The sequence below is a fragment of the Nelumbo lutea genome, chromosome 3, assembly GCF_056320005.1.
Source record: "Nelumbo lutea isolate HS-2025 chromosome 3, American lotus-T2T, whole genome shotgun sequence".
NCBI lineage: Eukaryota > Viridiplantae > Streptophyta > Magnoliopsida > Proteales > Nelumbonaceae > Nelumbo > Nelumbo lutea.
The window spans coordinates 41,825,282-41,838,301 of record NC_142686.1 but is presented as its reverse complement, the minus strand read 5'-3'; the positions used below and the strand labels follow the sequence as shown (position 1 = coordinate 41,838,301).

The following is a 13,020-nucleotide window of genomic DNA, read 5'->3' as shown; positions in this document are numbered from 1 at the left end:
GGGAATCATGTATTTTTAAGATGGGTCAGGTCGGGGTGCTGGAGGGTCGGGTTCGGGTTGAGGCAAACCCATGCCGAACCCGACCCATTCACATCCCTATTATCCACCACTGAGAAACCGAAGATGTTGTAGACGAGGAAGCCTTTCGTTGTTGTTTCCAAGTCTGCAACAATGGATTTTAAACTGGGGTGAATTTACTGTATCAGAGAATAGAAAAGGGACTTTTTCGATTAAAGCTCCATTGTGATAGGTTAAAAGATAGGTGGTGGCCGGTAGAGTTGTTAGCTTTCTAGCTTTGGAGCACAGATTGGAGAAATTGAGATGAATAGGAACTACAGAAGAATGGTTATTTTGACAGATTCAGAGAAACCCATTTTCAGCAAACAAGGAAAGAGGATTTAATAATCAAAATTAAAATGAGAGGGGGGTTGCAGCTCTGTCGTGACTCGTGAGCGTCATACATGTCCTTATACCGGGTGCTGTTGTCAGTTGCCACGGTTGGCATCATACGTCCAAACTGCTTCGACTTGGGAGGGGAAGTTGCTGCTCTGTTAGGGTTGTAAGGAACAAAGAAAGAATGGAAGGTTGGTTCAACACACAAGAAAGCATTGGTTGAACTTACAAGTGTTTCAAAGGGCAAACGTGTAACGTTTTAGTGATGGAGAGTATGTTTCAGTCCACTGACCTCAGGCACAGGGTATGTTTAAGTCAACTTCAGAAACCTCAAGGTCATTTAAGGATTTTTTCCTAAAGACGAGAAGAGGCTTTACTTAGTTTCAGGACAACCGTAAGCTAAGAATAAATTACTTTTCCTTTTGAGATTGCAGGAACAGTTTATTTTCATTTCATTGAGCTTTTGTCCAATGGAAAAAAAAAAAAAAAAGAATCGTCTATCATTACTAGATGGATTATACATTTGCAGTTTAATGGATAAATGTCTTAAACTGATACCCGTGCTGACATTAATATCATAAACATCTCAAAAGTAACTTGAACAGGAAGCAGTCCTACCGGTGCTGATCAGTTCTGAGCATGGCCAAGGGCTTACCTGAACAGCCGCCCCACTAACATCAGAGCACTTCCATGGAGTACTTCCTGGCGCCACTGCACCACGAAGGTTGATGTTGGAGAGACAAATCTGTGTAAACGGTGAGTTCTTCAGGCCCTGTATTGACCCGGACTGCTGAACCTTCACACCCCACACATTCTTGATCATGACACCATTGACAACAGGGAGAGCATTTGGATTGAATTTGTCATCTGGGTGGTCTCCAACATCCCCTGCTATCCTTATCCCCTTTTGTGCATTCTCCATGTACACATCTGACACTGTAATATTTCTTATGAGCCCTCCCCTGCCAATATTTGTCTTCAGATGGATACCAATACCCATGTTATACAGATTGATGTTCTCTGCCAAGACATTCTCCACCCCGCCAGAGGTTTCACTTCCAATTGCAATTCCAGAAAAAGGGGATGAACCTGTAACCCGTCGAATGGTGATGCCAGAGCTCGGACGGCCATAGGAGATGCCATATTCGTCCCACCCACTTTTCACTGCCACCAAATCATCTCCTGTAGCAATGTATGAATCCTCTATGCAAACATTGGAGCTCGAATCTGCGTCAACAAATAGTTAAAACTACAAAATTCAAGGGACTGTCTGGGTTATAGAAACATTTCTACCTAATATTGCACTAAGACATTAAATCAATGATCCTAGTCATTTGATGTCCCTGCTGACAATTATGGATATTCTCTTGTTGCCAAAAGCAGGAAGTTTCTTTGGGAGTTAATACTATAAATAATTAAGAAGAAATTAGGGCAATCAGATCAAGCTGTGCCCCCAATCTGGTAGACAGCCTACATATATGGACAGGAAGACTATACAATTATATGTTACAAATACTACCACCGCATTAGAGTTAAATTAGAGGTAACCTGGATCAATTCCATCTGTGTTGGGTGAGTCAAAAGGAGCCAAAATGGTAACGTATCGGATAACAACACCACTGCAAATAACAAAGACATATGAGTAGTTGAGACTAATCAAATAAATTACATATATCCTAATATATATTGCTTTAAGAAGAGGAATACCAGTTAGCCCCATAAAAAAAAAAATATGCATATACAATTGTAGAAAGTTCTTCCCAACTTGGTCATGTGGATGCCATGTCCTAGGTCCCTTGAACCAGAAACATTCCCATATTGAGCCTTGTAACTTCTTTCTACACACCACTGGAACTTAGCAGGACCCTAGAGAGTAACGTTTTGGGAGCATGAAATCTGTGGTCCTCCAATCCATTTATCTTCTTCCAGTCCAGTTTCTCATCTTCGCCGACCCCATATCAATCACACTCAGATTCAATAACATGCTTCGTCACAGAGCATGACCAAAATCATATTGATTTCCTGAACAATTCAAGTATGCATTAATATAAAGTTCTTCCCTACTTGGTCATCTGGATTCCATGTCCTAGGTCCCTTGAATGACCATATATTGGTTTGGAAGGAAACAATTCTATATTAAGCCTTATAGCTTCTATACTCCACTGGCACTTAACAGGATCCTACAGAGTAAGGCTTTGAGAGGATATAGAGAAGGACCAACTCTCAACATAACCTGATAGAACATATATCTTCCTCCCCCCTCCCCAACCCAACAAAAGTGGTGTTCCTGGTCCCCCAAGCCATATATTTTCAGCAGATGAACTGGAGATATTTTGTTTAAGACAATCCAGTATCCACTTTTCCCTGACCCCAGCAATGTTTACAAAATATTACATCAATCACACTCATTCAATAACATGCATCATAAGAGAGAATAACCAAAATCACATTGAACTTCCTGAACAAGATTTAAGTACACGTTTATGTTTTCATCTATTGTTACCTGCAATAAACAGGGTGAATATTCCAGAAGGGAGAGTTGCGGAAGATCACATTGGAAATTATGATGTTTTTGGCATTCATAAATTCAACAAGATTTGGTCTTGTGTACTGGAGGGATCTCTGCCTCCACATGTTCCACCATACATCTCCCTGGCCATCAATTGTCCCGTTTTCACCTGCAAAAGCACTAGTTATTTAACTATAAAATGTTCCACTCAATATATGTTGTAAAAGAAAATGTAGTTCTGTTTTGAAATCATACTCAATATCAGACTCGACATTCAAGTATTCATAATTTTCTAAAGCCTAGTTGGCCCAAGTATATCCTGAAAGAAAAACCCTGCAAAGACTCTGCAAGCATGGGCAGCCAGCCACGCATTAGGAACATCTCTCCATGAATTTAAGAAACATGTACATGAGATATTCTTGATGTGCAGCTGGATTCTGTGTTCTCAGAGCTTTTGCTTTCAGGATATCCAAGCTCCCTTTGCAGCTCTGTGAATGGTCTGGTTCTGACAAAACACATCACACTTCAAATTATATTTTCTTCAAAAACATGGTAAAGATACAACAAAATATCAATCAGAAAAAATGAAAAATAAAGGAAAAGTAAATACTTGTCAAAAAATGAAAAAGGAAAAAGATACAGCATAGAATGCAATAAAAAGTATTGCCCAGTGTTTTAAAAGCGCAAGGCACAAGGCGAGGCACACGCCTTCTCAAGAAAGGCACAAAATTACAAAAAAAAAAAAGAAAATTCAAAAAAAAATTAAAAATAATGTTAATAAAAAATGTAAACGTAAAATTTAAAACAAATGTTTTAAAAAACCTATTATCTAAAATTAAAATACATAAACATAACATGTAAAGCGTATTCAAAAAAAATTTTAAAAATAAAAGCAAACATATAAAGCATTTTCAAGCATGTAAAGCCCACAATCTCTTTTTCTCCTTAATTGCATTGCTTCAAGTAGCTAATGTGATGTAAAACATATTGCATTCTTGATTCTATGAGTCACCTTTGTACCATGCCCCTCGAGGCAAGCCCGAACAAGTCTATGTTAGGGGTGCACCTAGGAGCACCAGGCGTGTACCATGCCCCTCGCCTGTGTGCTTAGGCGCACCTTTTAAATCACTGGTATTGCCTTAATACTTCTATGTCATGCTGGCACCTTTTTCTCCCTCACATATATTGCTGCAGGTATTACAATTATATACATACACAAATGCATATGAATATGCACCTGTGAACTTGTGCTTATCTGGTTTAGAAATAGTTTAAAAGCTGAAGAAGGCAGCAAATTGGAAGTGAAGCTGGCTTCATTTTAGTTAATTCACGGTCAGGCTATTCTTCAAACTCATAAAATAGCCCAAAGTAGGTAAAAGTAAAGGGAAAATCATTTGAACATGGAATCATCACCAAATCAGGTGGTTAATGTGGTCTTATTGGTTTGGCCCTTCTCAACAGTTTTGGGCAGTTTTCCACATAATGTGGTTTCGGAATCTGGAGAAATCTGACAGGGGTCAATCATTTTCAATCCAATGCTAATATGTAATCCTATTTTCACACCACTAGTTTGGAATAGGCTCTGCTATATGACAGACTAATATGTAGTAAACTCATATGTAGTTCACAAGAGAATACTTTTCAGGTAATGACACATGTAGTAAAAGCAAGCAGAAAAAAGCTGTTGTAGAAGTCAGAAACCACCTGTGATTATCACATCATGAACTCCATCCCCATGGATAAAACTCATATACCTCCCTCCAGGTAGTTCTCTCCCTCTCCCATATGAGGGCAAGGGAGCAATCACAGGCCAGTTCCATGTATCCTGTACAATCAAGTAAAGCAGGAAAAGTCAACAGGACTAGAGCATTAATTAGAACTAACAGTGCTACTTTCTACCATTTATCAAAACAATCAAAGTAATTTTTTGGCACTCAATAAACCCAATCAGGACTTGAAAAAGATCTAAAATCAAATTGCAGTATATGCTCAAGGGTTCAACTATGATACTAGAAAGGCAGGAAAAACTTATAACCAATCAAACAATATCGTAGAAGTGGCAACCAATACTACGGCAAAAAAAATTGCTACACCATAAAGCCAAAATCGAGCCAATCATCTTTAATAACTGTGGATTACAGCTGACTTGTGACCTATTATTGCCGGTCACAAGTAGGTAACTTACCACGGGGTGTGATTGGCTGGGTTTGCCTTTACAGTACAGCCGGTTTTTGTGGCTGCACTGCAGTATTTTCCGTACAAAAATGGGTCTCAGACAAGGTTTCATTCAACTAGAATTAAGGTTCAGTGGGTGGAATTCTTAAAACTATCATATTTATAATTTTATATTGGTGGTGGATAAACTAAACTAGAATGCATGACTTTATGTTGCAGTGCACTACATCCAACAGAGTTACGCATTTGTTGACATGTGACTAGGAGAATAACATTGTAGATATGTGTCTGGTTCCTCTGGTTTCTGGAAAGTAGACAATATCAGATTGCTTTTTTTTTTCTAAATTAAGGAATTCAATTACATTTAGGACTGGATTTAGGACCAGATTTTACCGTCTGGTGGCCCTCAAGAGCATCAAATAAATGAATTAGTATTCTGAAATCTGGACGAGTGATAGGACTGCTATTGCAAATAGGTCAAAACCTAAGTCTTATCAAGGTTGAATCTGTCAAACCCATTTGTACTACTTATGAGGGCGGATTCACAAAATTTTGTTCAAACTGTTCTTACAGTCCTTTCTGTACATTGGAATATTTCCATACTTATATCTTTTTATTTATGGGAGATATTTTCAATACACGACGAAAAAGACTGAGAATGGTGTGAGCACAATTTTGTGAGGGCCAAATCCGATTTCGTTACTTATAATTATAAAATATAAATAAATAATAACTTTAGTAAAGTATTATATTAAAAGATGCAACTAAAAAGAAAAGGATAATTCAATAACTAAAACGAAAAAAAAAAAGAAAAAGAAATAGGGAACTGACATGCAAGGGAAATATTTAAACCTGAAGTATTGAAGATTAAAATCAATAACAAATAGTAAATTTGGTTACAAGAATTTATCTATAAATTAATGAAAACAAGATTTCGTGGTTGGTGGTAAAGCAAAGCTCCTTCACGCAAGTTCGAATTCAAGTCAGACAGCTTCCATTTTGCTATAAAATTTAAATTTCTAGTATGTGTATTGATTTTGTTGGTCAATTCAATTGTTTTTATGGTAGAACATGTTATCCAAGAAAAAAACTGCAGTTTTTTGGAAGACAAATAAAAAAGAAATTCACTAAGAATAAGATAGGCTGTATACAAAGACAAGTGATGAACAATCACCGCAAAAAACAGCCAAAAAAAAAAAACAACAAAACCAACTGCCTCCTGAGTCCCAAACATAAACCAAACAACCAACTCTCACAAGGGCACCCTTAACAATCAAATCAAGAGCTAAATACCACATCCAACTATCCAAGAACCTTCCAACCCAAAACCGCCCAATGCCAACCTCCAGAACCTGATACCAACGAAAGCCTCTACACCCCCGTCTCCCCTGATTCAAACCAAAGGAGAAGCATAATTACATTGTCCTGCAGAATAAGGCACTGAGCAGGAATCAGAAATTTCTTTGTGCATCCCAAAATTCCATTTTAATCAACTAGATACAAAAAGATTATTGCCATAAAAAAAAGAGTTGTATGGCAATACTCTTGAAGAGCCTATGTGTTACCGCCCAAGAGAATATTCTTCTCCAAAATCCTTTCAATATTGTGCCTATTGTATTGTATTTGTCTTCAAAAAATCTCCCGTTCCACTCTGTCCATATTGTCCACGTTGCAACTGGTGGAATTACTTCCCAAATAACTTTTCCTTTTTTTGATAGACCAGCTAGACTCCAGCTTCATATAGTAACTCCAGCTAACCTTTTGGAAAGCAAATGCACCCCAAAGCATCTCAAAAGCCTTCAGCCATAGCTCCCTTGTGGACTTGCAATGCATGAATAAATGTTCCATGTCCTCGAGTTTTCACCACACATTATATATTTGCTAGGCTCCACCATCATTCCTCTCTTCACCAGGTTTTCAGATGTTAAACAAAATTTCCCAATGATGCTACCCATGTAAAAAAGGCTATTTTGAGAGGAGCTGCCTCAACCATTTTATCTTAGATCCAACTTTTTCTCAAGTGGTCTTGTTTGATCTAAAACATGTTCATCCTCACTCTCCACTACATCTGAATCTTTGCCATCCCAATCTGTTCTTTCACCAACAGAAGTTGAATCAACAAACTCTGATTGCACACTTACGTGATCAGCATCCTTTATCTGCAAAAGATCTTGATCTTCAACTTGTGGTGAACCGTACAAATTTTCCTTATTGTGTCTTGCTTTAACTAATGTCTTCTTCCTCTTGTACATTTCCTTACATTGATAGCAAGGACCAGCCCTAAACAGCCCATCTTTCAGCCAGGAAAATACTTTGGTCACATGGACCAGCTGATAAGAGCTTGATCCCCTTGCTAGTTCAAGGAGAATCATATCTCTCTATTCTCCTTTACCAAACTCTCCTCTGCTTTGATCTTCCTTCTCCCCAAATCTTTCTCTAGCTTCCCTGCCACAATTTCAACAAAACTTCCTCCATCAACTAACCTATCAGCTGCAACCTGTTCTTTAATTTGTCTATCAATCTCCACCTTTGATTGGTTGCTAACCCTTTCATCCGTAAACCGTTCTCCTCAAGTAACCACTTCAACTCCCTTCATCTCAGTAATCACCTCACTCAAACAAACCTCCTTATTAGAACCTTCTTCCCCTACAGCCAAAATAGACTGCTGATCCTCATCCAACTCATTACAATCTTTCTCCCACACCTCTTGGCAGTATCTATAAAAATCTCGGGTTAAAATACCAATCTGGTCCAGATTCTGAAACAAAAAATGATAAAGATGACAAATGACCTTTATCCTTTACCATAGGCACTCATCTAATCACATTTTCAGTACATCTGCTTATGATTTTCATGCCAATGTTTTGGAAAGTGGAAATGGGATCATACATTGAACTGGAAAGCTGTAAGCATCACGGGTTCCCTGGTTTAACTGCCAAACCACTCTAAAAGTAATACTAGAACCCCAAGTTCTATCTTCCCAAGGGACAATCTTTAGTCTGGGGCTACATGACCTACATTTGCATCCTGGGACACTCAGATACCAGTTTTCCATATTTAGAGGATCAGGATCCTACTGGATAGATCAAAAAAGAAGATACCACTATCTAAATGTAAGCAGAAAAAAATTACTGGTATCATGCTTCATGGTGAAAATGGGATCAAGTGTATTGTGGCTCCAAAGCTTCTAAATATTGGACAGTTCACAAATTGTGGTGTCCCAGATCCCAATCTGGTCCAATGGCCCAGACCCAACCTTCGAAATGGAGTACTGTGCCACAAGTTTGTTATGTTTTAATGGCAAATACTGGTCAATGGATAGAGACCAACCAAAAAGTAAAAATTAGAAGAAAAATATGATCAGTTGACTCTTGCCCATCTAATTCATTGGCCTAATAAGCAGCGCCAGAGTCCTTTGGAGACCAGCCAAATTGATTTTGATGTAATACATAAACCTCCGGTTAGGAATGCAGGACTATGTATGAAATTTGTTGCACTTAAAATCTTTTTAAAAAATTCTAAAAAAGGCTCAATGATATAGAATATTGTTTTTTAAGGATAGAACTTAAATTTATTTAAGGGTTATTTTGTTTGAATACTTGCATTTAGTAAAGATGGCTCAAGAAGAACCTCTCATTAATTTCTCAAAATAGGTGATTTTATCCTTCATTAAATTTCATTTGTTTATTAGTGATTTATTTAATCCCCTGTACTGTAATTAATTCAAGATCAATAGCTTTTTTATTTTGCTCATTTATCCATCCCTTAATCGACCCAAGTTAAGGTCAACACCTATCAAGTAGCTCAGTGATTAAGAGGAAGTTAATAAGATAAGGTTTGGAAAGGATAATTGGAGTTGGGACAAATTTGTCTATCTCTAAAACTAACATCATGGTTTTTCTTGGCTTGTCCTATTTCAACCCTAAAGCACATATTTGAATAACATTCATTCTTAAAAAATAAGTAGAGGGGATTCCCCTGAAGGCAATATTTTATATCACTATGCCCTTTTTTTTTTGCAATTGCAAAAGTATTTTATCTTAAATGCCACTGTAAATAAGCCAAGCATGGGCCTGAATTTGAGCTCATATGGCTAAACAAGCCTAGTTTAATAAAGCTCAGCGCCCTTGGATACCATAGGATACATTTTGTAAAACTAATACATTGCCTACAGGAAAGTAGATCAAGTCACAGATTGGTTTGTGAAACTGGATGGTGTAAATGATCTTTCTAATAATAATATTATTATCATTATGAATTCTCTTAATCATACTTGCTTATAGATTATTTGAACCTGCTACCCCAGATTTGATGGAACCTCTTATTAATTGGTACCAAAAAAAAAGAGGAACTGGAGTTCACTGCATCAATACCTAGGGATGGAAATTTCTACCCTACTTGGTGGGTACCTGCCCTTACCCACCTTGACGGGGCAGGTTTTTTTTGCTTGAAAAACGAATTTTGGGGCAAAGACGGGTTTTGGGATTTTACATCCCGTATGGGTACAGGTAGGGTACAGTATTAGGGTACACATGACCCTCATATTGTTGGAAGGCATACTAATTTAATAATATTTTGAATTTTATTTTAAGGATAATTGATAGTTTGTGGCTTTTACACGTTTTAATCAAATTATTAGACATTTTGATGTTTGTTCATGCTATTTTACTTGTTTATTACTTATATATAACAGAAAATAATAAGAACTTAGATGTGGGGTCTAGACCCAACCCGTCCCTAAATGTGAGGGGTAGGGTTGAGGAGGGTCTTGCATTTTCATGTGTGGGGAGGGTTTTGGATTCTGAAAATCTAATCTGAGTCTTGAAGAGGGTAGGGGTTGGGAGGGAGGAGACCGGATCTACTCCTCACACAGGGCGCCTCACTCGCATATCGTACCATGCATTGGGAATATCTCCCGTACTTATATAAATTATTATTCATAGAAGATGTTCCCAATGCACGGTGGATGTGCATCTGAGGAGGAGCAGATCCCGTTCACGTAAAGAGGCTTTCCAATTTCCATGACAATAATAGGCATGAAATAAAATGAATAGACAAATAGAAATCATTATAATCTTCCTCCTGCTCCACAACTGTCGTATCCGACATTTGGGGGGCCAACTTTGCTATCAATACAACTTGACATGACAGCCAATACCAAAGGAGTTATAACGCAACTGCCCATTATTTAGGCACCTTATATGGTCATTAAATAAATAAATATTAGGGATATTATTTGCAGCAAGTGCACGCATTTATGCACTCTTCAATATTATAGATTTTTGGGTAGCATGGGTAACGGATGACGAGAAGGGAAGCAGTGAAGCACTATAGTACCGTTATTGGAGGAAATAATAATAAAAGAAGGGGAATGGTATGGGCACATGCTGTGTTTCTTGTGCTAGGATTAGCAGCAACTGCTTGATGGTAGGTGCTGTTTAACTAATAATAACACCCCACATGAAGAGTATATCCCCACGATGTCCAAATCATTGTCTTAAAAAAAAAAAAAAAGGAGAAATACAAAAACACACGATGCAGAATTCTGAATTCCAGCCCCCCCTACTACTTAGTCCTCTACCCCTATAAACCACATCCTGTCCGTGAATTTGGCATCACTTCACGGTCTTGGGGCTAGAAAATTCTATCATTAGTTTCGCCATGAATAAACATCATCATCACAATCATCGCAAAGAGGGGTGAGAGGAATACAAATCATTGGACAAAAATGATCAAATTCCCGTGGAAAGTACAATGTTTATACATAGTTACATACAACAGATTACGGCTTACTTACCTGAGTAGCTCTTATGACGGCATCCTTGGCCAAGTAGAGAGTCATGTGGCTGGTAAGGTTAAAGCTCTCGGTAAGATAAACGCCTGGAGGGATGTAGAGTAGCGTACCACCTCTCCTCCTCAGATGTTGAATCCGGTATATCGCTGCCCTGAACGCTTTCGTGTTCAATGTACGCCCATCTCCGACACCCCCGAAGTCCGTGATGGAGATTTTGTCGCTCCGATATCTCATCGGTACAGTCCCAGAGCATGTTATCACGTCACCGATAGCCGACGTATATTTCAGGAACGGCGCCATGGCCGAGAAGCAGAGGAGCAAGGAGATAACAGATCGAAGCATTTTTTTTCACCTCTTTTGTCCCCCAGTCCCGAATGGAAGGGTTGACCAGAACCTCTGTAAATGGGGACCGAAACCACGAAGAAAAGCTTTAATGGCGAGAAAGAATGGAAAATAGATGGAAGCTAAGCTAAGGATTTGATATAAAATGATATCACTAAGGCTGTTTTTGGTCTGATAGAAAATAAGAAGAGAATAGAAAGTTGAGGAAATATTTTCTTAAAAATTTCACAAAATTTATAATGATCCCTCCCTCAACTTTCTGTTTCTCTTTTATTTTCTATCAAATAAAGAATCATACGCAAAATAATCACAACTCACAAACGATAATAGCTTAGAGTTTTTTACCTAAACCCCAGCTTTTAAAAAAATCAGAATTGCAAAATCAAAGTAGGCGGTTTGGGGGAGTAAAGATTATTCATGTAAAAAAGTTCAGAAAGCGACGAGAGTTGGAAAATGAGATCGAAATTGTTGCTTACCGGAGAATTCCAAATACAAAGCTCCAAAATGTAGTCGATTAGTTCAGTGAAGCGAAAGCTCCAAAATGAAGCAGATTTGCGTGGACTGCGAGGAAACTCCAAAGCAGATTCTTGTGCGGTGATGTGGAAGCAGTGACAGGGAGCAAATCCAGAGGAGATTAAGATTTGCTTAAAAAGCCCTAAAACTGGAGACGGAATACTCCGAGGAGAAGGCGCCAGACAAAAGAAAAGTAGTTAATGGCGATCCATCTACAGAGAATAAAACAATAATATTAATATAATAAATTAAACTAAAACAGGTACCACCAGAGATGAAGACAAATGATATCAGTACTTGCCCAGAAAGTAATAAGGAATATCAAAGAAGTATTTCGAAACCTGTGATGTTTAAGCTGAAATGGAAACCATTAAAATGATTGGGATTTCTCCGGAGGAACACTGTCAAAGCTGCGTTCGTCTTCTCTCAGACTCTCGGTGGAGTAAGAGAGGGGGGGGGGGGGGGGTGAGGGAGAGAAGGATGGGAGAAGGTGAGTTAAAGTGACAATAGTGCCATTTTCTTTTTAAGAAAAGGACAACCACGGCTAGGTCCCATCCTCTCGTTTTCTGTCGTCCAGTTGATAACGCGTTCAGGAATCAGGACCAGTCCCTGGTGGTGGAACCCCCGAGTGGCAAAGTTGTGAATCTTGTGATATATGAGCTGTGACGGGCCTGCGAGCAACCGGATTTGATCCCAAGTCTCCAATTAACTTACCAACTGAGTTGCCACCTGCCACCATCAGTTGGTGATCGTTCAATGGGAATACAAGACCTGAACCGATTATTATTGGTTCGGGACTGATTTTGGCTGTCCCAAACCGATTAGACCTGAACCGATATAAGTATTTTGCATATCTAACATGATAATTTTAGGCTAGTTTAAAATCTAAAACCCTTTCCATTTTTCTATTCGTCACATTTACTAATAATAGGTTATTGAATAAAATATTTTTTATCAAAAAATATAGGTCTTAGGTATTAATAGGGATTTTGTTTAGTCAGGTCCAATCGGGTTAGACCCAATTGTCCCAATTACTAAATGGTTCAATACCGGTTTTGAAACAATAAAACCGATCGGGCTGATTTTGTTCTAGTATTATTAATTTTAACAATCGATTCAGAATGGTTCTACCCTGTCTCAAACCAAAACCTGGACCGTTGACAACCCTATAGACCAGTTATTTGGTCCGAGACTCCAAGTAGAGATAGCAATGAAACGGGTTAAGAGAGGGTTTTTCAAATTCTAAACCTTATCCACCTTCCTTCCAAATCTGTATCCTCACCAAAAGCCGAAG

At 38.3% G+C, this 13,020-nt stretch overlaps 1 protein-coding gene across 2 annotated transcripts; it reads right to left on the bottom strand.

Annotated features, from left to right (window-relative positions):
* Positions 1-821: 821 nt before the first annotated feature.
* On the bottom strand, positions 822-12,405 carry LOC148864489 (putative polygalacturonase). Of its 2 annotated transcripts, none has more exons than XM_088979501.1 (7): positions 12,028-12,405; positions 11,690-11,938; positions 10,875-11,267; positions 4,607-4,727; positions 2,897-3,071; positions 1,942-2,012; positions 822-1,620 (listed from the first exon to the last, which is right to left on the bottom strand). In XM_088979501.1, exons 3-7 carry the CDS (start codon positions 11,211-11,213, stop codon positions 980-982), a joined length of 1,347 nt encoding a protein of 448 aa, XP_088835627.1. In that variant the 5' UTR covers positions 11,214-11,267; positions 11,690-11,938; positions 12,028-12,405; the 3' UTR covers positions 822-979. The 2 variants fall into 2 exon arrangements, with proteins under 2 accessions (XP_088835627.1, XP_088835626.1); XM_088979500.1 differs by having other exon boundaries at positions 12,068-12,352.
* Between the last annotated feature and the right edge of the window lie 615 nt (positions 12,406-13,020).

Bases quoted from the DNA above. Each gene is read 5' to 3' on its own strand.
- LOC148864489 (XM_088979501.1), bottom strand. From the start codon at position 11,213: ATGCTTCGATCTGTTATCTCCTTGCTCCTCTGCTTCTCGGCCATGGCG. The intron at 3,072-4,606 runs GTGGTTTCTGAC...GTGCTTTTGCAG, and splicing joins TCATGATGTGATAATCACAG to GTGAAAACGGGACAATTGAT. The intron at 1,621-1,941 runs GTTACCTCTAAT...TTGTTGACGCAG, and splicing joins CACAGATGGAATTGATCCAG to ATTCGAGCTCCAATGTTTGC.